Source organism: Citrus clementina, unplaced genomic scaffold (assembly GCF_000493195.1).
Source record: "Citrus clementina cultivar Clemenules unplaced genomic scaffold, Citrus_clementina_v1.0 scaffold_2, whole genome shotgun sequence".
NCBI lineage: Eukaryota > Viridiplantae > Streptophyta > Magnoliopsida > Sapindales > Rutaceae > Citrus > Citrus x clementina.
This window is the reverse complement of record NW_006262688.1, coordinates 21,779,305-21,806,220: the sequence shown is the minus strand read 5'-3', so window position 1 is coordinate 21,806,220 and position 26,916 is coordinate 21,779,305. Positions and strand designations below refer to the sequence as shown.

Below are 26,916 nucleotides of genomic sequence, written 5' to 3'. Positions count from 1 at the left end.
ACTATTCACCACACTAATTTTAAGAGATTTAACATGTACTTACAACAATAAAATTAATTCAAGTTGTAAAAAAATTATTTAATATAATTTTAGTTGCTAATTTTTTAGTTATTTATGTTCAATATTGAATTTCACACCCAAAATAACTTGTAATGAGAATATAATAAAAAAATTATATTCCATAGATACTAAAAAAAGGAGGGAGAGAGAAGTTGTAGAGATGAAGAAGATGAGAAGAAGGGATGAAGCAAAAAAAAAAAAAAGAGAGAAGATGAAGATGTGGATATGAAGAATATGAGAAGAGGGGCGAAAGCCAAAAAAAAGTTTGTTTAGTGTACTTTTTTATTTTATTTTATAAAAATAAAATGTATCACACATACTGTGTAATTATATTTTTTTAAATATTGATTTCCTTATTATTCATCTAAATATTAATTAAGATATTGAAAATAAAAGTTTTAGAGTTTAAATTTTGACAATTAAAAATGAATAATGAGTGTATTATATGTGTGTTTAAAACAATTATATAATATTGACTTATAATAAATTGTCCTTTATACTAATTTATATTATGGGTATTTTTGTAATATATAATTTTATTAAAACTAGAGTGTTCAAAATAATTTTGTGAGTGCAAATAGCCCACCCTTTTTTTAAGCATCCTCGTCCCTCCCTCCTAGGGATGGCAAAAATCCCCACGGGGATGGGTACCCTCGGGGATTTTCCCCATTCGGGGAGGGTACGGGGATAATTTTATACCCAATTTTTTTTTCGGGGAGGGGACGGGGAAAATTTTTTACCCAACTTTTTATTCGGGGAGGGGACGGGGATGAGGTGGAATCCCCATCCCCTACCCATTTCCCCATTTTAATTTTTAATTTTATTTTTATTTTTAAAATTACTAATAAATAAATAACAAAATTATAAATATTGTTAAAAATAATAAATATCAAAATAGTTGTATGTTGGGAAAGTGGTCACCCTTTGCCGGGAATTAGTTGAAGAGTATTAATTGAAGTTTTCACCAACTGTTTATTGCTTTGATTATACTGGTAGTAGTTCTTCTACTAGATCTACAGGGGATTCTTATAAGAAAGCAACCAAATGGATGACAGGTTTTAATGATTATGTAAACAATGGAGATTGTGCAGTTGTTGCAGATGAATTAGATTCATATTTGGATGAGAAAGTTATATCTCGGATGGAAGATTTTAATATTTTGAGTTGGTGGAAGACAAATGCTAATAGGTATCCTACATTAGCTCGAATTGCTAGAGATATTTTGGCAATTCCAATTACAACAGTTGCTTCTGAATCAGCTTTTAACACTAGTGGTAGAGTTGTGAGCTCATACCATAACAAACTTCATCCAAGCACATTGGAGGCCTTAATGTGCTGTCAAAGTTGGTTACGAGCTTACAATAGCGGTATGAGTTTATTTTAATATGATTAATTTAAAATCGAAAATAAAAAATGTATTAGACTATTAATTATTCGGGGACCGGGGACCCTCGGGGATCCCCTGTTATTATTCGGGGAGGGGATGGGGATTCTCTCAAGCAATTTTGACGGGGACGGGGAGGGGACGGGGACATATGCAAAACATCGGGGATGGGTATGGGGAGATTGGTCCCCTCCCCTCCCCTCCCCATTGCCATCCCTACTCCCTCCCATTTGCTTTTCTATAAAAATATAAAAAAAACTCTGGTGAATCTCCACTAATCCTTCAAGTGAAATATTAGCATCATCGCTTTGACAAGCAGCAATCAAGCAAAAATGTTTACATTAACTTAACAGTTGACACCAAATTGTCAATACACACCAACGCCCTACAAAAAGCTCCCGCCAAGTTTCTCAATCAGTTTTCTTTATTGTGCTGCTACAAATGCTACAAAGATTTTCCCAAAGCCCGTCTCAAAAAGCTTCGCAAAGATTTTTTGCTCACTAACGCACACCTACTTGTGGGTACGATATATGATTGTAAAAAGTTCTGTTGTAATGTAATATGTAGTAGTATTACTTGTGTCAAATTGAATCTTGTTCTATATTTTATTCTCCATTGCTTAGTTAAAAATTGATACTGTTTATTAATTAGGGTAATTTGAACATGAGTTAATTGAAAAGTGAGAGCTAATAGGATAAAGTGAAGAGGTCAACTTTCACTAGTTAAAAAATAATACAAATAAATTATTTTTATAAATAATGAAAAGTCTTGATAATGTCAGCTCATTATTAAGAACAAATATTCTAATATAAATTTTGAAATGTCAAACGCTATTCTTACAATAATGACTGTAATGCAAATGCAAACTGCCGTATAGAAAATTACCCTGTAGAACCACAGTTCCTTGTTAATAAAGCAATTGATTCCTTCTTAAACAAGGAACTCAACTACTCGGCGGAATTGATCCCAACACTTTTGTTGCGTAATAACAGATGTGTTCGCCATCGGCACGTACGTCTTAATATTCTTCAAGTAATTTTTTCATGCTATATTATTATTATTATTATTATAGAAAAACATTATTGTTTGTATATATACGAGTGATAAGGGCTTTCCCTGTTAATTAAGGAATAAGCTTTTCCTTTTTTTTCGATTCTTTTTGCAGTTAATAAGGAGTGAGAAGAATATTTGCTTATGAACTTTGCTTGTCGAACAAGTAACTCACTTTCCCTATATAAATACGTTAGCCCACCTAAAAGCAGCTAATCAAGGAAAAAAAAAGCCTGCCTCATGAAGAGCTTCGAGCCTACTTTCGAACCTAGGGTGGAGAAAGCAGACGACGACGTGAATGAAGAAAAATATATTGATCTGGACACGGAGGAAGACTTGGCTAAATACATTGATGCACTGAAAAATGAAGAAGATATAGCCAGATGCATTGACACTGATAGACTTATTGATCAACTTGAGAGCATCGAGAATGAAATTGTTAGTAATCACAATTTCATTCGCGACAGCTATCGCTCCAAGTTTGGCGATCTCGAATGCCTTCTCCCTCGTCCGCTCCACTATGCTTTACTTGCAAAAGCTATCAGCACTGCGGGACCTAGACTTGAAGAAGTAGTAGATATAACTAGCGCTGAATATTTTTCTCTTCCATGTCGACTAAAAGAAGACCTTTCGGATGAGACCCAGGATCGGTTAGTTAAAGTATTTAAGGAATCACCAATAAGCAGGAGCTGGGAGCCACTTCCTGAGGATGTACTTCAAATGACAATGGATGCATGTGATCGAGTGATTGCTCTTGATTCTGAAAAGAAGATGCTATTTGATGTTTTAACAAGCAAAGTGGTACACGTGGCACCAAATTTATGCGAAGTCGTTGGAAGTGGAATTATTGCAGCGAAGCTAATGGCAGCTGCTGGTGCTCTCACAAACTTAGCCAACATGCCTGCCTCTGAGATAGAGGTTCTTGGCCGGCAAAAGAGTGATAATATTTCATTTTACGAGGGTTATCTGGAATCGACAGAGATGTTTCAAGCAACAACCCTGTGTATGAGGGAGCGTGCTCGCCAACTGCTGGCTGAGAAATTGAAGGAAGCGGCAAGTGTAGATTTGAAGAGAGGAGATGTTTCGGGGAGTGCTGGAAGAGCTTTGAGAGATGAAATTCTTGGCACAATCGAGTATGAAATCAGACCTCCGAAAACCAAGTTCCAGCTGCGGAGCTCGATTCCTGAAGGAAGACTACCGGGACCTAGAATGAGGAGAACGATTGATGATGAAATGGAAGAATCATATGCTCTTTACCGAAACCGAAAGAGGAGAAGGGGTTAGAAACTTCTTTGTTATTATTGCTATGAAAGTATTTGTGAACTATCAATCCATTGAACAATTCTCTTGCAGTAAGTAATGCCTTCTGATTCATTCATTAGTAAGTTTGCTTTTGTGAAAACTGTGCAAATTAATTGATTTAATCATCTTTTAATTTGATGCCTATGCAATCTCTACTTCTCTTTTTTTGTTTCCTTTGGTGCCCATATATAGGGAAAATATTACAAATATCAAATTGGGACTTTACAGAATAATAAATATTACTGTTGAAGTAATAATTACTGTTAAGGTCATTATTTATAGAGTTGACATTTTATGGCAAGTCTAGTTAAATTGTAAGTTTATTTATTGCATATCTTGTAATAGAGATTAATTTATTAATTTCCTAATTTAATGAGATTCTAATTTATTAGGAATATTTGTTTCATAATTTAATTACATGTCTAATTTAGAAAGTCAATTAATAATGAGATTCTATAATTAGCGCATGAGATCTATTTAGAACAAGAAATTTGTTCAAATAAGAAGTTATTAAAAGCTCTAAATATTTCTGGGGAGACAAGTAAGGCAAGAAAATCATATTTATTCCTATTCATATTCATATTCATATGAATTATAAAAGGAAATAAACTCTTATTTGGAAAGAATCCAAGTCTTTTAAGACTTACTATTTTGGTGAAACTCTAGTGCCTATTTCATATTTGAAGTTTGATCGCACAACACAGAGCATAAAGCAAAGAAGCAAAATTCGGCCTCCTCCCTAGAGTTGATTTGTTTTCTTATATTCTTTTCATCTCTATGGAGAATTTATGTGGATCTTCGATCAATAGATGTTGAAGAATTAAAGAATTGTTATTGATAACTTTACGAAGTGCCTTGAGGATCGTGGATCAAGAGGGGTAGCAATTATTCAATAGAAGCAGATTCGGTTTAAGGTTGAGTAAACTATATGGTGATAAACTATAAGTGAGAGTTTTAAGTTTGGTAAATCTATAGGTTGTAACATCTCAACTTAGTAAATTGCTTTTCATCTGGGTACGGCCTCGTAGATGTAAGATTGATTAATCCGAACCACGTAAAAATCTCTGTGCCATTTATTTTCTGCATTTTATTGTGTTTTTAGAAAATTAATATTTTTTATACGGGTGAACAGTATCATGAAACAGTAATTGTAAACAGTATTTCTGAAAAATTAATTAAGTTATTAATTTTTGAATTTTTAATTACTTACATCTATTTGTAATTGATCTAAATTCCTTTCAATTACTTTAATGAGATAATAAGACGTATAATTAAGATAAAAAAATATAACAAAAATCGAGGCCCGTGTGATACTACAGTTTCCTTCAAATAAATTCTTCTCTCATTCTTGAGTGCTTTAGGATTCGAATAACGTCTGTTTCCCAAGATATAATTAACGACAATGAATGGGTCTGTTGCACCATGAGGTTATTCCAGCGAACTTCCATTCTGTTTCTTTTGGTATCCATCTTCTGTTTCTAGGCGGCCATTTCTTCTGACAACAGAGGATGGGATGTTGGCTTCTTCTATGAAAATTATGATGGTAGTAGCTGTCTTCACATCATGGATGCTTTTAATTAAATTAAGTCATTTTCACCATCGCATAATACTGTTATATATATATATATATATATATATATATATATATATATATAATAATTTTCTGGTCTGAAATTTTAAAGTGTAAGAAAGTTTGAGAAAACTTTAAAACTGCATAGTTTTAAAATATTATGAAATTAACACTTTAAAACTGTAGAATTTTAAAATTTTACCGGACTTTAAAATCTTGGATTAAAAAATTTATATATATATATATACACACACACACATTGCAAGGCTATAAAATGTATTTTTTATCGTTTGTTAAAGCAAAACATTGAAAAAAATTAGACTCGTGCATGCAGATTTTGTATTTTATCATCTTCCTTCTTATTCACTTACCGCCTTGCTAGTTGGCATTCTATGCCTAAATCTTAACTGAAGAACAGAAATAAAAAAGTTGTGTACTTTTTTCATATCAATTTCACATAGTAACACGGCAGAATCAGAAACTGACAGCTAGGAAAATACAGAATTTGCAGATTAATTATGGTGAAGAAGAGGTTAGGCTGTAGAAATTAATTTATTTTCCTTGCTCGTAAGGAGAGGCGTTCTCTGAATTTAAAGACCCTTGAGACTGATCGATGTTATATCAGTAGTAACGTAGGACAAAACTTAATCTGTTATAAATACCGCATGTTTTTAAACTATGTTATAGCTAGCTGTTCATTGTAACGTCAGCCCACAGCTGTAAGGTAGATCGTCATTCTCAAATTTCAATGGGGACTTTTGTTTTGATTGACAGGCAGCTTAAGGTTTTTGTTTTGATGAAGCTGATTGAACACGGGCATGAATGAGTACGAAAGCACGATTTAGACTAATAATTTTGGCCCGGTTTGCCACGACTAAATTTCTCCTCAACCTACAGTCCTATTAGATAAATGCAAGGACTGAACACTCTATAAAAATAAAAATAATAAAAATTTGGATTGCCTAGTTATGAAAAATTTCTACAAACGGACCGATAAAATTCCAACTCTCATTCTAGAAGAAGAATATTATTATTTATTATCGTTTAACTTTTCTAGAAGCAAGATTAGGAATAGTCAAAATAGTGATACAAAAATCTAATCAAATATGATCTGCATATGTCTATTGTTTATGTTCTAATAAATATCTCATCATTAACATATTATATAAAATAACATTAGTGCAGTTATGCCATTGAAATACGAAATTTTTTTATTTTTATTATTATTTTTTTTAAAAAAGAACAGCAGCTGATTATTACAACAAATATTGTCTTTTGTAGAACCTTTGGTCTTATTAACGTAGTTTGATGAAGGGACTATCACACCGCGGCCCCTGTTGTTTGTTTCTTTGAAAAGAAAAAATTCATATACAAATGTTTCCAAATTTGAATACTTTATGCTTATTTTCATTTTTATACACTTAGGTCCATTGACGAATTTACCGTTAACTTGTGTAATGGGGAAAGGATAAAATGGTCTTTTAGGCCGAAGAGATTTCAAAATCAATCAAAGCCATACAAGTGTCATGTCATGTGTTAAAAATTGATATTATGGGCAAGCCTCGATCATATTTTGTTTGAATGCCTATTTGCATTTGAATCCATGATCGTAAAATGTGGCGCCAAAACACTATCCTCCAATTCAATGACAACACTCTCAGCCGGAATTAGAAAACCCCTTAATATTGTAATGTTGTTATAGATTTTTTTTTTTTTTGTTTTCTTACATAGATAAATAAAGTTTTAGGATTTTTCTATGATACTATATGATTTTTTACAACATTAATAATGAAGTTGTTCTAGACCCTTGGATTTAAATATTTTAATCTCTACTATTGGTTTAATTAAGTGGATAAATAATTAGTTAATTAATAAGTAATAGGTAACCTTTCAAATTAAGTTCCTGAGTTCAGATTAAATATAAATACTTATTAATTTAATTGATTTGTTAATCTATTAATTTATTTGTTAACTAGTACAATATTTCTGAAGAGCTTATATCTTTTTTGTTTAGAGAAAATGATACCTACACCTATAGTTTGGGAAATGGTAAGAAAGACCTTCAAATATTCAGTAAGGGACATTAAGATCTCCTTTTAATCATAATACCTTTTACTTCTGTTAATCTCAAAAATTGACTCTAGTAATTTTTAAAGTAAAACATAATATTAAAATTTATGTAATAAAATTTACATTTTAAAGTAATTTCAGTATTTAAAAAGCATTTTTATATTTTACAATTTATTAGATCTATTTTATTATATTGAAGAAAATTTTATAATAAATATAAACATAATATTATAAATACATATATTAAAATTTAAATTATTTCAAATATTATGTGAAATAATAATATTTATTTTAATACTATTAAAACATGAGATAATTCATTAATTGTAAAATTTATTTAACCTAAAGATTTATTTAAAATCCTTCCATAAATACATATGTTATTAAAATAAATATAATAATTTATAGATTTAAAATTATTTAAAATATTTAAAATATTTTATTATTATTTTAGTCTACTACACCAATTATATTATTAGATTATATTTGTACTACTAAAAATTTTAAAGTCAATTTTTAGTTATTATATTAAGGGCATTATAATTAAAAATGAGTCTTGGAATTTTTTTTTAAATTTAGGAATTTGTAAGATAATTTTTTCAAACCTTAGGGTGTGGTTGTCTTTTCTTTTTTTTTTCTTTTATTTATACTATTGGTCAAAATTTAAAGGTGTACATTTGTTATATTATTGGTGCCGTTAAAAAATAATGGCATCACGAAGTAACCCTAAATTGTAATATAATAACTAATTAACTATATTTATTACTTAAGCCGCTCAGTCTCTTTTTGGTATTTTCAAGGATAAAATTGATATTCAGTATTTCCGTTAACATTTCCTCGACGGTCAACTACGGTCAAATACTCAAGTGTTAAAATTTTAACAAGCATGACTTATGTGTCAAAATGTTTAAATGTTTGGTTATTTTGATTTGGCATAAAACAACAGGGACTACAGTGTAATAATGCCCATTCAAAAATGGCCGGCCAAACTTCGTATTAGTCTGGTGGTCAAGTAAACAACATAATAGGAACATAACATATAATAATAAAACCAAAAACAAAACCAAAACCTCCATTTTGGACTTTACAGTCTTCTGTCGTTCTTTTGTTTCGCTCATTTGAATTTGATCAATATGAACGACTTGCTCACGGTAATTTCAATTCAATTCAATTCTGTTCCTTTGACCATCTTCCTTTTTTGGGTATTTGCGATTTTTAGCTATAGATTCTTGTGTAATAATTTTGGATTATGGGATTTCATTTATGTTGTACTTTTTATTTCTGTGTGACGGTGAATTTGGTGATTTGAATTCTGGGTTTTGGGACCTGAAATGGGTGTTGCTTAGTAAAATTTGTTGCTTTATTTATTTATTTTTTTCGTGGTTATTTGTTAAAGTTTGAAGTTCTGGGAGGGTGTTTGTTGGTCAATTTAGAGAATTTTGTTGATTGAATTGGATCAAAGTTTGTGAAGGAGTAAAGTTTTGTGATTTTCTATTGACCTTTTTGGTTTTTCTAAAGTTTTATCAGGATTATTGCAGTCTCTTTTGTAGAAGAGTAATAGAATAACAAGTTTTTGAATTGAATTTTGTTAAAACTCTAGAGGCTTATTTGGTTAAATCAGAAAAAAAATCACTTGAATATGTCTATGAATTAGATTGGATTAGAGTGTTTTTTGTCTGAAGTTTATCTGCAACTCTGTATTTTTTTTTTGGTTGTGTTATCCTATTTTATTTTAAGAGACTGTGTTGACTTTCCACTGCATATTGATTTTTGTATTTCTTTTGCTTTGTTCTAGGATTCGTTTGTCAGTGATGCCAGAGGCCAGCCTTCTAGAGATAATGATATCGAAATGGGCACACGGGTTCCTAGGAGTAGCTCTGACATGGGAATGGAAGGTTTCAATAAGCAGGTAATTTGTTTAGTCGATTTACTATTGTTCTTAGATAATCCACATAATTGTATTTCCCCATTTGATTGTGATAGGTATTGGTTAAATTTAGTATTTATAGAGCTTTATCCCATTATTTATGTGGGTTCTTTGTCTTTTTAGAATTATGACTTAATTGGGTTAACTAAAGGAAATAAGGCATTTCCGGATTTGTTTCATGACCTCTTTATTGAGATAGGTCATATTCTTCAAAACTCACTTAGGGAACTGGACGTTGAAATTACGCCCCTATCAAGCCTTACAAGCCTTGAGTTGCAGTATTTCTTTTCACCAGCTCATTTATTATACTTTTGATAACTTGCCCTTTCTGTTTGGTCTCTATTTCCTCTAATTTTGTTTTCTTCTTCGTAAGTTAGATACAAGAGATCGAAAAGCAGGTTGACAAGCTCTCTGCGCTACTTAAGAAACTGAAGGTATGTATAAGCTTATCCCAGTCTATTCTCATTTGACTTAGATTACTGTTTTATCTCATATAGTTCTTCGAGGGAATTTTATAAGCTGTCAGATAATCCCATGATCTACTTTAAACGTTTCTTTATCTGTTTATGGTGTGCATATTTGAGCCAAAAAGAAAGGTTGAATTAGATAAGGAATCATTGTCCTGATAGTTCAGTTCCTTAATTCTAGTTTCGTGTGGCCTTCAATGGAAAAAATTTGTGACAGAAAGAGAAAAGTTGAAACAAGTGCTAGTAATCAAATTTAAACTTCAAATGATACAATATTCATTTATTGCTTTCTGTTTAGCTTGATTAGAAATGAGAACTCCGTGATTGTGGATATTGATGGACGTAGGTTGTTTTAGCACCAGCCATCCAGCTCGCAGTTGAGATGGCGGGTTTCAGATCCAATAGGTTCAATCCTCCGAACTTGATGCAACAGTGAAACAGGAAGCCTTTTTTGATACAGATTTTGTAAACTATTATTTCCATCCTTATTCAATTTTATTTGATGGTGCTTATTGCTGAAAAATAAAAAGGCAGATTATTAACCTGTTTATAAGCTCAAAAAATGTGCATTGTGCTCCAAACGACCTTCTCAAAAAGCTATTGCAAACAGTGAAACTCCAGGATAATCTGTAAATTAATTATTCTTTTGCTGCTTCTTTTTTTTTTTAATTTTATATCCCAGGTAATTTTATTGCTGATTGGCACTGTTTACTTATATCATTTTCTAATTTGATCTTTTTTCAGGATGCAAATGAGGAGTCAAAATCTGTAACAAAAGCTTCTGAAATGAAAGGTAGAAGTCTATTGCTGTATTAGTAACTTGTATGCTTTAAAACTTCACATGCCTATGGAATTTCCTGGTTGCAAGTCCATAACATTTTTTACCCAAGTCAGTTGCAACTTGCGAGCCTCTGTACTTGGCTCTGTAATTGATGGTTTAGTTAAGTGATGGTCTAGTTAAGCAGTTGAATCAAGATCTAAAGCCTTGGCAGCAACTAATTGGAGAGATCTTTTGCACTGATATGGGCAATACTTTGCAAACTTGGGTGCAACTGTGCAAGACTTAATAAATTGATCAAAAGTTTACTATATTGAGTATTTATGCACCTAGCTTGCCGTTTACATTTAGTATCCATTGTAGTCCTACATTTGTAGCAAATTGTAATGTTAAATGATTGCAGCTATCAAAAAGCGGATGGAGAAAGATGTCGATGAAGTGGGAAAGATTGCACGGAATGTCAAAGCAAAAATAGAAGCTATAAACAGAGAGGTAATACGCTAATGCTCTTGTTTCTTTTCTTTCTGTATCTTCAATTGCATATTAACCTTCGTTTTAATGGTTAGGCTTTTTTTTAAAATATTTTCTAATTGCTTTTTATTCATCATCAGAACTTGGCCAACCGGCAAAAGCCTGGATGTGAAAAGGGAACTAGTGTTGACAGATCAAGGATGAATGTCACAAAGTGCGTTGTGAAGTATATTTTGTGAACTGGTAGTATGGTTAACTTTATCTAGTTGATGCATAATTATTTGTTTGAATTGCAGTGCTTTGACAAAAAGATTCAAGGAACTAATGACAGAGTTTCAGGTAACTCTAGAAGTCATGCTATTCTTTTCTGTCGTCAGTTTCTTCTCTGACTTATCATTGTGGTATAATGTGTCAGACTCTAAGACAAAGGATCCAAGAGGAGTATCGTGAGGTTGTGGAAAGACGAGTCATTACAGGTTTGGATATTTGGCTTATAAGTTAGCAAAACTGAAAAAGTTTATGAATCCAAAGTACAAAGAGATATTGGCCTTATGATATTAGCATTAAATGGGTGATGGAATATCTATTCATTGTTCTTGTTTCAAATTTTGTGGTTGAACAGTTACTGGAACCAGACCAGATGAGGAGGTGAGCCTGAATCCTGACATTATACTTTCAGCGTTAATGTTTATGGATGCGTCATAATTGGCAAAAATTTCATGTCTGTTTTAGACAATTGACCACCTGATAGAAACTGGAAACAGTGAGCAAATCTTCCAGAAGGCAATTCAAGAGCAGGGACGAGGACAGGTATGCTGTTTAACATATCTAATATCATGTTTTTGAAGATCTCCTCTTGTTTCCAAAGTGTAACACAAGATTGGTGAGAATTGGCTGTGAAAGCTTTCTATTATTCACTGGAATTTAATATTCGTAATTGGAGTATAACTGCAGGTGCTGAACACCTTAGAAGAAATCCAGGAGAGACACGATGCCGTCAAGGAAATTGAGAAGAAGCTTCTTGACTTGCAGCAGGTATAACCGTATCAGTGCAACTAGTAACCTAGGCTACTCGGCTGACTTGTCTAATGTAGTTCTGTTACTTTCCAGATTTACATGGATATGGCAGTTCTAGTTGAGGCCCAAGGAGAAATTTTGGACAACATTGAAAGCCAGGTTTGCTTTTGTACTCTCAACCTTTTTGGTTGGGTTGTGTTTCTGCGTGCGCACATGTTTGTTGAAGGACATATTTTGTTTGGTTGTGTTAATGGAAATGTCGGTTCAGGTTTCAAATGCAGTCACTAACGTCCAGTCAGGGACAACTGCTCTACAAAATGCTAAGAAACACCAGAAGAGTTCCCGAAAATGGATGTGCATTGCCATTATAATACTCTTGATTATAGTAGCTGTCATAGTAGTCGGTGTCATCAAACCTTGGAAGAGTGGCAATTCTTGAGTCTTCCCTTTGGTCAAAATGTCTATGACTGTCTTTTAAGTATATTTTCACTTCTTTAGTGTGGGTTCTCTTCATTTTTCTCTCTCATTTTTCTTTTTTGGGTGAAATTTGGTTTGTGGATGGTTGTGTGAATAGGGATTTTGAGACACGTATGCTCAGTTGCCCTCTAATGAAAATTTCTTCTTAGGGCATTTTAATTTGATTTTCTGAAAAATAATGATAATGAAATCTTGCTGCTTTTGTTCTTTTTCACGTGTCTAAAAATGTAAATAACCACATAAAAAGTTGTAACAACCAATGAAATTGGGCTACACTGGGCTGGGGCTTCGATCCCTCGTGGGGTTCTTTCCCCATTGATAAAAAAATGGAATAGGAGTATATTTTTCTTAGCTAATAGATATTGTTAGTGGGAGTAGATTATTCTCCACGTAATATTGTTGGTAAAATTTGATTCTTGAGTTATGTTTTATAGATCTATGAGTTGTGTTATAAATGTATTTATCTAGATTCCTAATGGCCTTTGTAACAATCGGGGGGGAAAAAAAAAGAGCATCGAAATTTCTGTTGGTAAAAGCGGGGAAAATTTACCGAGTCACCATAGTCTTTCATTTGTTCTCACCCTGACGATAGCTGCACATTGGCCCTAATGGAAGGGAAGTTTATTTGCAAATTAAAGTGGAAAAGAAATAAAAATTATTTTGCATTGTAGAAGAAAATGTTTACAAATTGGGTAAATAAAACATTGCCTTTATAACTGTAATTCGTCGAATTCATTGTGTCTCAAAAAAGAAAATTCATGTTTAATTGCTAGTCTCAAACTATCACTCAACTCAAAACTATCATTCACCGGAAGCAGGGGGCTACCGATTCATTAGGAAATGTGGAGTGCATTTAGTAATAGCTATACTGTAGACAGTAGACAGTAGACAGGGTAGGCCTTTGGACTTTGGTGTTTGGGCCTGGCTGCTTCTTGTTTCTATGTTTTATGGTTTATTAGTATTCTGCCTGCACCACCTTTTTTTACTATGGGGTATTTAGAAAAAATAAGAGGGGATTTCAGTGCTTTGCATTTTCTTACCCTCTTAACCACTGCTTTGCAAGATTGGTCGAAAATATTGATGTCATTTTAAATGTAGAGTGCATTTAGCAATCGCAGGCCTCTGGACTTTAGTGTTTGGGCCTGGCTACTTCTTGTTTCTGCGTTCTGTAGTTTATTTGGTATTCTGCCTGCGGGGCTGCACCCTTTTTTTTTTAATCCTATGGGTTTTTTAGAAAAATAAGAGGGGATTTCAATGCTTTGCATTTTCTTACCCTTTTAACTATTGCTTTGCAAGATTGGTAGAAAATATTGATGTCATTTTCAGTGTTTATTTTTTTTTTATCAATTTTATGACTTAAAGGTTTGCTCTATCACTTGTGTTGTAATACTACATTGCTAATCTTTTATTACAGAAATTGATTTTAGTTGCCCCATATTGTTACTAGAAACTAAAGTGACTGTGTGAGTAAAAAATACATTCACGGCTAGCTGGGCTCCTTTCAGGGCATATTTACTATTATATTGAATTCATATTTTTCAAACAGAGGAACCACTTTTCACATAAGCAATTTTTTTGTAATTGTCATCCTAGTGAATCCCTTGATTTTCGATTTCACGGCTTTAAATTATTGTATGGCACAAGCTCATGTTCAACGATGAGGCATTAATCAATTTCCGCACAATCTCTTGGATGCAGGTGACACATGCAGTGGACCATGTTCAACTGGGCACGGATGCTCTTCGAATAGCAAAACGCTTACAGAGAAGATCAAGAAAATGCATGATGATTGCCATTATCTTGCTCCTGGTTATTGCGATTATCATCGTGCTCGCCGTTGTGAAGCCTTGGAATTAATAAAACAAAAAGGAAAGTTATTTTCAATTTTCTCAGTGTTCTGTTACATAATCCATATGTATTACAAATTTTACAGGGTTGTGCATTTTCCTTTGTCCTTGTTCAATTCGCCACGAGTGTTTAATTTTTTGCTCGCTTGTATTCTATTATTTGAGACTCAATTTTCCTAATAATACAAGGTTCCATGGTTACAACTTACAAGGCACAGTGTCCCCTCTACTGCTCTTTCGATAGCCATTATTTTCTCTTTAAAATGTTTTATATGTGAAACAACCATATGTTTACCAGTTGATTACAGGCAATAGAGAGAGCAGATACCGAAGCTGTTGTAGGCCCTGGCGCCCTGCGAACTGTTGAGGTGAGTCCTATTTTTCCCAACAAACTAACTGATGAGCATTCAAGAGGTATAAATAAAGGTTTAAGAAGTTACAATCATTATGTTTGGGATTGATGTTATGATTTTCAGTCCAAGGCAGCTATAGGATGAAATCACTGCCAAATGTGCTGGTTCTTTCGAAAAAACATTTGAAAGTGCTTTTGGAGAAGCACTTCTGAGTATTTCTTTTAGCAAAATATTTTCGCAAATAAAGCATTTTACCTTCAGACTAGAGCGTTTCTAGAAACTGAAGCACTTAGATGTATGTTAAATTTGAGAAAAAGGTTCAACTTATTATAGTGTCAAAGCAAACGCGCCATTTTAATACCTTCCAAGACTTTTAAGACTAAATTTTTCGGAATAACACTCACTAATTTGCAATAAGTATAATTGAGCTAAAGACTGTAAAGTGAACAAAAACTGGTAATTGTATTTGAAAATTATGGAATAAACCAAAATACAGCAGTAGTACTAATACATGAAAAAATAACAAAAGGCCGTAGAGAGCTTAACAGAATTCCTAATTAAGCTGGCATAATGAGGCCGAAGAATTCCCAGAACGACCCAAATTGAATTATTACAAACACATTATTACTCTCCCAGTTTCACATTACAAGATCCGGGTAAATGCTCTACAGGAATACAGGACCCTTAAACCATATACTCTCAATTGTAGCGGCTCTCTTACATTCTTGCCTTGGCAACCACCGTGCTTCCATTATTAATGTTTGTTGCTCCAGGCCTAGTCCATGTTTCTTTGAATTGATCTTCAGTTACTCCTGCAAGAACAAATATTGGACAAAAATTTATCAAAAATGTAATTACAATTTAAGGATATTGATGCAGAGAATAATGAGTGAAGGGAAAACGGCTTGCCTTTGCCCATAGCAGCAGTGGAAGAAATGCCTCCCTGTACAGTCTTGAGATACTTGTCGTAATAGTTAGCACCGGACCATTTCTGGTGAGCGAGCGTGTCAACTCCGTTGTTTCTTTCTTCCCTCTGAATCCTCTCCACATAAGCCAGCATGCCTCTTCTGGCATAGTCTTTGGCGAATGTGTCAACAACGAGTGCATCAGCATGGAAACCTGCCAGGGTTATGAACTGCCAACAGAAACCTAACTTGGCTATCCTGGGAATGAAATCTTTCATTTCTTCATCAGTCATTCCTGATGCATCCCAGTTGAATGATGGTGAAAGATTGTAGGCCAACATGATCTCTGGGTGCTTTGATTTTATGCCTCCGGCAAACTTGGTGCATTCGGCCAAGTCTGGGCTGGCAGTCTCCATCCAAATAAGATCAGCATGAGGAGCAAAAGCCCAGCCGCGGATAATTGCTGCGTCTACTGAGCCCTTGAACCTGTAGAATCCTTCTCTGGTTCTGGGCAAGTCCCAGTCCCAGAAGAGATTCTTAAGCCCCAATCTCTCGGCAATCTCACGGCATTGCTCACTGGACAAGCACTTGTCATAGCTGGAAAGATTCATCCATTCATTCAATCTCCTCCTCTTCTCATGCTCACCAGTGTTCAAGTTGTTAACTGCATCAATAACACACTCGGAGAACGTCTTGAGTCCTGCCATTGCTATCCAATTATCCTCAATGGCCTGGAGTTCAGCTCCTGTTTTACCAGCAGCCATTGCTTCGGCCAAAATAGAAGCCAGAGCTTTTCCCCTTAGATTTGGATTAGTCACACCCAAAATGAACTGATGATCTCTGGTATCCACATTGGTTTGGATCAAAGTTGCCGCTTCTGCATCAGTCCTAGCCACCAACACTGTCTCCACTCCCATAACATCAAATTGCAACCTTGCAGCCACAAGCCTGTTGATGTGTTCACTAATAGCAACCAGCACTTTACCAGCCATATGACCACATTTTTTGGTCACAGAGGACTGATCCTCAATATGAACACCAGCAGCTCCGCGCTCAACAAAGAGCTTGCAAAGTTTCACAGTGGCCGTAGTGCCCCCAAAGCCAGTGTCACCATCAGCTATAATTGGCTTCAAGTAATCAACACAAGGAGTCCTGGCTCGCTCTTCACGGCTCATGCTCATTCTAGCCTCTCTTTGTTTCCTGTCATGGTATTGTTGCGCGAAGAAAAGGTGCTCAACTTTGTTTGGGACAGTGTCATAGGGGTAATCGGCAAGGTCCGGGCCTGGTTCATTGGTGCTGGTGTGAGTGGACGAGCACTGCCAGCCAGAGACATAGATGCTGTCCAAGTGCTTGGCCATCATGGTTACTTGGACAGGGTCAAGGGCACCAAATGTTCTTGATGCGGTGCCGTTGGCCTGGTGGGTTTTCAGAGTTCTCCATAGCTTTTTGGCCATCTCATTGGAGCCATAGCTCTGTCTAAGGCTACCTCGTAGAGCCACAACGTCTCTTGCTGAATATGGTCGGCGGGTTAGCCTGAACCTCTCGCTGTTCCACCATGCTTGCACCTCTGCAACTTCTGCTTCAAACCGCCCTTCTTCTTCCAATATCTGCTCAACGAAATTCTCTCATCAATTACTCAAACTATGTGACTTTTTGACATAATTTTTGAATTTCTACTAGCATCAAAACTTTGCTCTACACTAACAAAACGATCAACGTTTTATCTAAGATCAATAATTTTAGCACTAAGTTCATTCTTAATCTATTTATTTTCTTTAATCATTGCTACATGTAGTATTATTATGTTCCATCCACCTTAAAATTAAATCTAATCGAGAAAAAGAATGTTGTTACTCATCAAATTCAATAGGAGATAGCTAGTCTTCCATAAAACATACGCATATTGAACAATATTATAAAACAGATATTTAATTGGAGAAAATGTGAAGGGAAATAGTACTTGTTGATGTGAAATAGCAAATAAATAAATAAACTGACAAATATGAGATACTATATGCCTTCATCTGAAAAATCATTTACCCTCTTTTCCTTATTCTTTTCTTTCTTTCTTTCTTTTTTTAATTAAATAATAATCTTTTACCGTTTATTAATAAAATAATTGAATGCAAAGACTAAAGAGACATTGTCCCATATGAACAATGACATATACCACCAGCATAAACCAAAGAAGAAATTAGAAACGAATTGCTCAATTGATGAAACTTGAATATGTAAAGTGGTTTTATTGATTAAAAAAAAAAGAAAAAAGGTACTCACTTGACAGCAGTGAAACTGTATTCATAGCTATGCATGCCTGTTTCATAGAACAAATATTTCTAGTGCTACAGAATTCTTGAGAACTGCTAGTAATTGAGAATTTATGATTACAGCATATTGCTAAACTAATTAAGGGTTGGAAATGTCATTTTGCAAGAGCATCTTAGTATTTAACAATAATAGTAAAAGCAAAATGGAGAAGCTTAAAGAGCTAAAGATAGAAGAAAATGCATGTGTTTGGTAAAGAGAAGAAATTAATCAAGGGGTAGGTGCATGCTCTAGAGCTTACCATTGAAGGCACTGAGTAAGATGCAGCCATGGTAGAACTTTGCTGTTTTAGAATAAAAAAATAATAAGCTTTGAATGTGTATGTACGCTTTAAACAGCTCAATGCAAAAGCTTGTCCAAAGCTCCTCAATTTATAACAAAGGTTGGGTTATGAAGATATGAAGATAACAATTACCGATGCCCAAGTGGATAAGAAAAATAAAAATTAAAAAATACCAAGAAATCGCCAATTTGCTTCTTTCATTTATATTTATCTTTTATTTCATTTTCTTAAATAAAATCAATTAATTTTGCATTATATATCTTCAGAGAGTTTGTGAAACTTGTCCCTTGGGAGACGCATTTGCAGGCACGTAAGGGATGATGGCACTTCATCTCCAACTATTCTGTGCCAACATGTTATCTTGTTTTCTTCCCTACGTGCCTGATGTCATTCATTTTGATTCATTTACAGAATTTTCAACGGATTTCAGTTTTTCTGTTTCTACTTTTATTATTTAATTTTGCTCCTTTTTTTCCCCCAGTCATCACCCGTAATCACATATGACTCGTTCACTTTTTATTTGGAATTCTGCTGTTCTTAATTGAAAATTTGAAATTAAAGGAGCAGTACTTTCCCACAAATTTAACTATAGCTTTTATGGAGGTATAATATATTTAATGTGATTTAATTTCTTGGCTTGATGATTAACAGGATGTGGATTTTATTCAGTGGCAATATTTTTTTTTTAACTGATCATTTGAGTTTAAATTCTAAAAAAAAAATTAGTGCAAACATCAATTTTTCTTACTAAAATCAATATATACTACTTACTCACCTATAATTTTGATAATATTTAAAAGTCCCTCTGACACAAAAAAAAAACATTTAAAGGAAAATAAGAGTAAATTTATCATTTGTTCTATAATTTATCTCGAAAATATAAAATATAATAAATCATATCAATAGAACTTAAAAAAAAAACTTAAGTACTAAAAATAAGAAAATATATGTTCTAGTGTGAAGAATAAAAAATTAATAATGAGATATTTTTCTTATACATTTTGTTATTTTTAATACTGTAAAATTATGCTACCAAGAGAATTATTGATTATTGTAAAAACACGAACGAGATAATTAAGATATGTTTATTTCAGTTAAAAAAAATAGAAATCTCCCAAAAATTAATTTGATTTTTTTTTCACCCACTTATTATTACATTTGAAAATATAAATAAATAAATAAAACACTTAGAGATAAAATTACTCACTTAGAGGTAAAAATACACGCCTTTGTCACTCGTAATCTTCTTCAAACTGACTTAGCTAACAATAAGTTCCACAAGCTAGTCTAGCTTTTATCTAGGGGATTTTCCACTCCATGAAGTGCATAAGATTTTCTTACGATTAGGGATGGCAATTGTACCCGCAAACCCGCAAACCCGCCCAAACCCACCCGTCAAAACCCGCCCGTTGCGGGTAATTTTATCCGTTGCGGGCGGGTTTAGTATTATAAATTAAAACCCGCATATGGATGCGGGTGGGTTTGGTATTAACCTTATACCCGGTGGATACCCGCATGGATATCCACCAAACCCGCAATAATTTTTTTCAAATATTTTTAATTTAATTTAAATATAAAAATATATAAAGAAAATAATGTAATTAATCAAATTACCAAATAGCAAAAGGCTCAAAGTTGTGTATGTGTGTATATGGCTCATCTCTTATTCTAAAGTCATAACCTAAAGAAAACTAAAGGCATTTCCCTTCGAATTAGTATTTGAAAATATTAATCTTAATTATTATTTTAGGCATTGTGTTAGATGGGTGCTTATGGTGGTGAATAAAATAAATATATTCTCTTTGATCTTGTTTTAAATGATAATATGAAATGTAATTATTATTTTTAGATATTAGTTTGTGTTTTTTAAATAGATTTGTATAATTTATACTTAAATTTGAGAATTTGTGTTGAATTGATGTGGAAATTTTAATTTTTCATTTACACTGTTTAAATATAAAATTGAATATGTTATATGGAACTTGAGGTTATTATTATAAATTTATATATTAAATATTTGTGATTTTAAATACGGAAACCCGCAAAAAATCCGCCGGATACCATTGCGGGTTTGGTAATTGTTAAAACCCGCTGCGGGTGGGTTTTTTTAAAAAAATTAAAACCTGCTGCGGGTTGCGGGTGGGTTTGGTAATTTAAATTTTGTGCGGGTTTGGGTTTGGTAATGGCAAACCCGCTGCGGGCGGTGCCCATTGCCATCCCTACTTACGATTTTGTGTGGTGCTTTTCTTGTACTCTGCATTAATTTTAACTCTCAACTGTACATTTTAGGTTATTTTTAAAAGGCTCTATAAATGAGATTTTACTTCTCATTTTAAGGGTCTCATTGATAATAAGGGTTTCAAAAAACTTCAAGTAAGGATCTATATATAAAAGTATTCTCCTCTCTTTTTAATATTGAAGAATGAATAGAGAGAAGTACTACAATTATTATTAAAAGAATGGAGGATAATTAATTTTGATGAGTGAAGAATTTGATTAAAATAATATATTTGTTTTTATTTGAAGAGCCTTAAAAAATTATTTTTTCAATCTTCTATTTACCATATAGGTAAACATATAAGTACATGAAAAGTAAGATTAGATGAGTCTTCTAGAGATACACTAAAATACTTTTCAATTAATATTTTAGATTACTCGTCTTTTGAGATTTAAATTATGTTAATTTGAACTATGCTTTTTGTAATAAAACTTATGCTTTGTGTGCATTTTATGATAGTACACAATTAGATTTAGTCACATATAAAAAAAATTTATTCAAAATTTACAAAACTCATATCAGTAATATTAAATTGAATCTTTTTTAGGGGTAATGCATTATTATCTAAATGTAATTTTTTATTTTTACATTAATAGGCTATTCAAAAAATATATAAATCCAATTGCTAAAATTCTTATGATAATGGGCTTTTCTAGTGCAGAATGTTATGAATAAATTACTAGGAAAACAATTCATTTGCATTAATTTCATTATGAATAAATCCTGGTCAAGCTTTTAAACTGAAGGGAATAAGGTCAAAGATCGCCAACCCAAACCCATTGTCATCTCATCCATATCGTCTGAATCATTCTTATTACGAAATATATGTTTCACGAAACACAATAGATATGCACATACAACTATTTTCACGTGCGAGCGCATTCATTCTTTTTAATACAGATACGTTATTAAGTCATACAGTTTAATAGAGTTATTTTTTAATATAATTTTAAAAAATTAAAACAAATTTTTTTTCTAAATCAAATTTTCAACACAGCGAAAATATTATTTTAAATGAATTAAGAAAATAAGTAAAGTCTAGATTATTATTTTTTAAATTCTTTTCAACTATCGCTGCCAGATTCGAAGGTGGAGCAATCTTTAATTTATTGAATAAAATGTGCAATATCATTGTCAAGGACTCAAAGGTAATAAAAATGATAGTTTCATTATTTTTATCACGTAAAAGAATTGGGAAATTATGATGCAATTAATGGTTCCTTTAATTGAACATAAATTTGTAAAATTTCATGTCCCCGATACCGGTGTCCCCAAGCTTCTTGCCATTTTCTGTGAAAGCCACCTTGTAATCTCTCGGCAAACTGAAACCAGTCGGTTGAAAGACCAGTCGTTGAACTTACAATGGAACACGTGGCTGCACAAGAATTCAACACGTTTTATGAATTTTCATGCAGCATTACATGTCAATACCTACGAAGCAAGATTAAAGTAAGCAATTCAGTGATTATCTGCCGCATTATTTCTTTGTATTATTTTTACAACACGAGAGGAATTGATTGGGTGGGAAGCCGCAAGCTGCTGGTTGTAGATCAAAGAGATGACGACAGAAACGGTTGAAAGAGCTTGAAATTGGGGTTCCCGAGAAAAATTAAAGATAAGCCTATCAATTTTACAAGTTGGTAATTCTATCCAAATTATTTTTCCTTTTTTCGGATTTTGCAATCTGCTCAGTGATGGGCATCCGAATCGTCACTACTTCGTTGTTTAATTTTAATCAGCCAACGAGAGGTTGACAAGTGAACACCTTACAACATTTGTCTTACCGTATAATAGACTCCATGTTTGAAGAGTAGTGATACAATTTTTCTTTTATTAATGTATCCCTAATGATCGAGTTATTCCAATTAAAATGTCTTTCCTCTTCTCTAATGTGAGTGAAACAACTTGGGTGGTAAATCAGTTAAGTGCATCGATTACAAGGAAGAAAGTTGAAGATGTTGCGATCTTAGCTCCTACAATTATAGTTTAAAAGTAATCTTTACTAATAATAATTTTTATTTTATTATTACAATTTATATCTCATAACTTTTAAGCTATTCATTAGATTACTAAATAAAATCTAAGACAGTTGCCTAAAGCCCAACAAAAAGCTCCTCAACATTAAGTGATTAATAGACATTTATCATTTAAAAATAAAATTTTATACAAACAAAATTCTCATTTAAGAACAAATGAATACTAATCTTTCCCAATACAATTTTTTTGAATGCCTCTTCTCTTCGCTAGCTACTGAGGCATGGAGTATATATCTACATTTGAATTTGGTGATATCTATGGTCTATGGAGGATTGGTATTCTACGTCACGCACAAGATAAAGGAATAAGAAATAATTGTGAATGCATTGAATTTATAATTTCATCTTCAAAGTCTTTAAAATATGAAATAATTCTAGCTCGTGCTCGGACGATTCTGAATTCCTAGAAAAATTATTATAAAAAAAATGTGGTGTCTGTTGATGAGTGTAATACTTCTGAAAAATTAAATCCCGAAAAAAGAAATGATAGCGATTGCATTATATTGTTGCTTTGCCTTTGGCTATCGATACAATAATTAGAATGGGAGCTGTACATAGCTTGTAGATTGAATTGATGTGGATTTGTGGTGGTCCTCTGCTCAAATGAATGAATGTTGCTGAATATATATTGAGACGCTGGTATTGTAGCGCGGCTAAAGATGGTCAATGGGCGGTGCCGTGCCGGTCCAGACCCATTAAAGGAAGTCCACGTGTACTCGTGCTCGTGCCGTGCCGTGCCAACCCGGCACACGTGCCGTGCCCACACATGTTCGTGCTCGTGCCCACTCGTGCTGTGCCCACACGTGTTTGTGCTTGTGCCCACTCGTGCCGTGCCCACATGTGCCGTGCCATGGGCCGTGCTGTGCCGTGCCATGGGCCGTGCTGTGCCATGCCTAAGAAAAATAGCCCACTAAGCATTTTTCTTTTTTTTTTCTTTTTTTTTTCTTTTTTTAAGAGCGTATGCCAAGTTGTTGTCTTATTTTTTTCAAGCTTATGTATTTTTTTTTGGATCCATATGCCTTTATTTTAATTTAATAGAATAAAAAATTCAAAACTCAAGTCCATATTCAATAATAATAAATTAATAATAATGAGATAATTTAATATTAGTTGCTAAGTTTGACTCTATGATATTAAAATTCTTTTTTAGCACTTAACAATAACAATAATAATAATTTTTTTTAAGGGTTAACTTGCAATTACGTAGAGTCATATATCATAGTTTATAATAATATTAATACATATTTATAAAATCATTATATTTATAATTTTATTTATTAAAATCATGTTATCAATTATTTATTTAATAAATTATAAACATAATCAATTATAATTTTTTTGAAACTAAGAATTAAATAAATTTAAAAAACTTGAGCCAATAAAATATATTAAAAGATTCAATTTCAAGTTATTTATAAAATCATAAAATTTTAAGTTTACTTTCATTAAAAAATCATACACGCTAAAAATATTTAGATTTATCAATCGGCTTGCATTTGCAAATGGCCCCTAGGCCCAAAAGTTTTGAGGGCTTTCGACTTTGAGTTAGACTATAGGCAGTAGGCACCCAAAGTTAAAACTCCATTTTCAATTATACTATATTTCTTCTCAAAAAAAAAATTACACTATATTTAATGCGAAAAATACCATTCTTTCCAAATAAACGAAATTAATTTATGAATCTTTCAATTTTCTATCATTTTCTTGCTCCTAAAATTATTTTGCAGTCTCATTTACCTCAGGTGATAAACTTCTGAAAACAAAACAATGAATTAAATTGAATACCTTTAAGATTATGGTGAAAAATATTTTAGTATGAGCATAAAACAAAAATCAATTAATTTGTTAAACTGGGTTTCGTTCATAATTAGTAGATTGTGTTAATGATTGAAAAAAAAAAGAGAATTTAAGAAAAAAGTTGCCTTTATGGTTTTGATGAGAAAGAAAATAAGAGAGTTTAGACAAATATATATATATAAGATACAATAGAGTATTTGTTTTTAAATGTAATTGAAATAGAGGAGGATTTTTAAGGGGATTTTGGAGGGGTGTCAATAGTCCAACTCCTCAACATCAATTGGGTTGGTTATGATGCTTTGGGCCTCGTTGAAGAATAATGGCCAAAAGTGTTCAATTGACCCCAACTGGATTTCAATTGATCAACTATGGTGAATTTTTGTGATTGAATTGTTCTATGATACAAACATTGCTTCTTAATTAAAAAAAAAAAATGGAGCAGGTGAGTAAATTATTCTTTAACTATCTGTGCTATCAGAAGAATTTTACCTATTTCTACTAAGTTTCCTGAAATATTTTATAATTATGAACCTTTTATTAGTGTATTCAGGCTCCATTGACAGGGAAAATCTGTGGTGTAACTGCAGTACTGTGCCACAGTTGCATCCAACCGTTGGATCTCAATAGACCCCACTCATGTACCGTGCCACAATTGCATCCAACCGTTGGATCTCAATAGACCCCACTCATTTAAGTAGATCCAACGGTTGGATGCAACTGTAGCGCGATACCACAGTTGCATCATAGCTGGACCCCATTCACATGTATAAATGTCATAAATAAGCTTATCAGCCCGTCCATGTCAGTGTAATGCCAAAGGCAGTGAATAGCCGATTCTTGTTTGCTAAATTATCCGTACAAGAGAGAATGTGCAGGGAAAATTTTAGAAGGTACAAAATTTTCGAAGCCTTTGGGATTGTATGTAATATATAATTCAAGTCATTCTAAGCATTTTCACCAATTATAATTACATTTCACTCCAGATTCTGCCATCTACCTCGGAATGAATGAATAATTTATTAATACTGCACAAGTATAGTGAGGAACTAAGCAAATTTACACATTTTAATCCATATCTTTTAAGCAAATTTTTAACACTAATTCTTCTGTTTTAGTGCATTTTTTGGTAATAATGTTAAATGAAGCTTTCACATAAATCAGGCTACAAATTAAAGCATAACATACGAAGCTCGCAGGCACCCAAATTAATTTTTTTTCATTTTCCTCGTACTTAAAATACACTCCATCACAGAAGCTATCGTCTTCTCATTCATTACTCATTAGTAGAAGAATATCTTGAAGTCCAGTACTTCTTAATTTCCTCCGCCGTCCTTCCAGGAATTCTTCCAGCGATTAGAGACCACCTAAATTAATATAATTATATGCTGAATGATTTAAATGAACTAATATAATGAAAGTGAACAAAGGAGGAAAAAAATGGAATGAACCCCACCTCTTACCAACAAGATTGTACATCTTAGCGATCAGAGTTTCCTCATCCTCTGAGAATTCAAGCTTAGAATATTGATTGGGTTGTTTTGGTTCTGCATATATCAATCAAGAGTTAAAATTGATCAAAAGATCATCAATTACAGAAATTTCTTAAATAAGAAAATCAGAAAATTCAAAAAGGGTACCTCTAGAATGCACAGAGTTATTATCATCGGATGTGTGACGATGCAATTCGGCCATGAAAATATTGTAGATGGTGAAGCTAATAGGTTCAAAAGGTATCTGCAGATTGAAAAGAGTCTGTTTGTGAACTTGAAGGCGTAATGACAAGTATTAATAGAAAAGAATGGAGGGTGTGAAGTGAAACAGATCCAGAGAAAGCTAGCAAGACTGGTAGTTGATGGACTGGGATATAGTCCAACTTTGATAGGTAGTTGAACACTTACACCCGTTGGTTGGTACTTCCTATAGATTTAAAATTGGAATAATATCTTCTCATAGTTTTTCTCTTTCCACCTCTTTTCGTCTTATAATCAAATAACATGTGGCAAAATTTAAAAACTGAGCGTTCAATATTGGCTTATTTTGAATATAATATTTTATTAACTATTAAACACAAGATAAGATTATTTGAACTCGTAAAAGTATTCCTTAACCTATTTTGAAATTAAAAAAAATTGTATTACAATGATACCCTTTTATTAAATTATTATAAAAGATATGATAATTACACTTATTTATAAAAGATATGATATTTTACACATATTTATTATAAAGTACTTATTTAGTCTAGCATCCTAAATTTTACTAAAATCTGAGAAAGTTATTAAATCATATGGTGTGATAGCATTATATTATACTATTAAAATATATGGCTTAATAGCTTCTTCATACATTATACCATTAAATCATATACCTTAATAGTTTCTCCTAAATTTTAACAAATTTAGGATCATAGAATGGAATATTTTTAATTTATTATATATTCAAAATATTTTTAAATCTAAATAAAGATTAGCAGTTCATTTAAACAAATACATTAGAATTTAAAGCAATAACAATCAATG

The 26,916-nt window shown here is 32.7% G+C and overlaps 4 protein-coding genes across 5 annotated transcripts; 2 read left to right on the top strand and 2 right to left on the bottom strand.

Moving 5' to 3' along the window:
• The first annotated feature begins 2,734 nt into the window (after positions 1–2,734).
• On the top strand, positions 2,735–3,778 carry LOC18050459 (U4/U6 small nuclear ribonucleoprotein Prp31 homolog). Its single transcript, XM_006447471.2, has one exon. It carries the CDS (start codon positions 2,735–2,737, stop codon positions 3,776–3,778), a length of 1,044 nt encoding a protein of 347 aa, XP_006447534.1.
• Positions 3,779–8,469: 4,691 nt separating this feature from the next.
• On the top strand, positions 8,470–14,637 carry LOC18050458 (syntaxin-132). 2 transcript variants are annotated; one of them, XM_006447464.2, is made up of 13 exons: positions 8,470–8,587; positions 9,232–9,345; positions 9,741–9,797; positions 10,575–10,623; positions 11,012–11,100; positions 11,220–11,293; positions 11,376–11,418; positions 11,495–11,555; positions 11,702–11,727; positions 11,812–11,889; positions 12,034–12,114; positions 12,190–12,255; positions 14,272–14,637. In XM_006447464.2, exons 1-13 carry the CDS (start codon positions 8,570–8,572, stop codon positions 14,428–14,430), a joined length of 915 nt encoding a protein of 304 aa, XP_006447527.1. In that variant the 5' UTR covers positions 8,470–8,569; the 3' UTR covers positions 14,431–14,637. The 2 variants fall into 2 exon arrangements, with proteins under 2 accessions (XP_006447527.1, XP_006447531.1); XM_006447468.2 differs by lacking the exon at positions 14,272–14,637 and adding an exon at positions 12,365–12,609.
• Positions 14,638–15,307: 670 nt separating this feature from the next.
• LOC18050457 (isocitrate lyase) lies at positions 15,308–18,383 on the bottom strand. Its single transcript, XM_024191351.1, has 3 exons — positions 18,245–18,383; positions 15,683–17,285; positions 15,308–15,585 (listed from the first exon to the last, which is right to left on the bottom strand). The coding sequence occupies exons 1-3, from the start codon at positions 18,272–18,274 to the stop codon at positions 15,491–15,493; spliced, it is 1,728 nt and encodes a 575-aa protein (XP_024047119.1). The 5' UTR covers positions 18,275–18,383; the 3' UTR covers positions 15,308–15,490.
• Positions 18,384–25,376: 6,993 nt separating this feature from the next.
• Positions 25,377–26,262, bottom strand: LOC18050456 (transcription factor CPC). The gene is made up of 3 exons (XM_024191628.1): positions 26,035–26,262; positions 25,851–25,941; positions 25,377–25,761 (listed from the first exon to the last, which is right to left on the bottom strand). The coding sequence occupies exons 1-3, from the start codon at positions 26,087–26,089 to the stop codon at positions 25,671–25,673; spliced, it is 237 nt and encodes a 78-aa protein (XP_024047396.1). The 5' UTR covers positions 26,090–26,262; the 3' UTR covers positions 25,377–25,670.
• Positions 26,263–26,916: the final 654 nt, after the last annotated feature.

Bases quoted from the DNA above. Each gene is read 5' to 3' on its own strand.
- LOC18050458 (XM_006447468.2), top strand. The intron at 11,294-11,375 runs GTGCGTTGTGAA...TTTGAATTGCAG, and splicing joins TCAAGGATGAATGTCACAAA to TGCTTTGACAAAAAGATTCA. The intron at 12,115-12,189 runs GTATAACCGTAT...GTTACTTTCCAG, and splicing joins AGCTTCTTGACTTGCAGCAG to ATTTACATGGATATGGCAGT.
- LOC18050459 (XM_006447471.2), top strand. From the start codon at position 2,735: ATGAAGAGCTTCGAGCCTACTTTCGAACCTAGGGTGGAGAAAGCAGAC.
- LOC18050456 (XM_024191628.1), bottom strand. From the start codon at position 26,089: ATGGCCGAATTGCATCGTCACACATCCGATGATAATAACTCTGTGCAT. The intron at 25,942-26,034 runs GTACCCTTTTTG...TGATATATGCAG, and splicing joins TAACTCTGTGCATTCTAGAG to AACCAAAACAACCCAATCAA. The intron at 25,762-25,850 runs GTGGGGTTCATT...ATATTAATTTAG, and splicing joins TACAATCTTGTTGGTAAGAG to GTGGTCTCTAATCGCTGGAA.
- LOC18050457 (XM_024191351.1), bottom strand. From the start codon at position 18,274: ATGGCTGCATCTTACTCAGTGCCTTCAATG. The intron at 17,286-18,244 runs GTAAGCTCTAGA...TTCGTTGAGCAG, and splicing joins CTTACTCAGTGCCTTCAATG to ATATTGGAAGAAGAAGGGCG. The intron at 15,586-15,682 runs GCAAGCCGTTTT...TTGTTCTTGCAG, and splicing joins CACTGCTGCTATGGGCAAAG to GAGTAACTGAAGATCAATTC.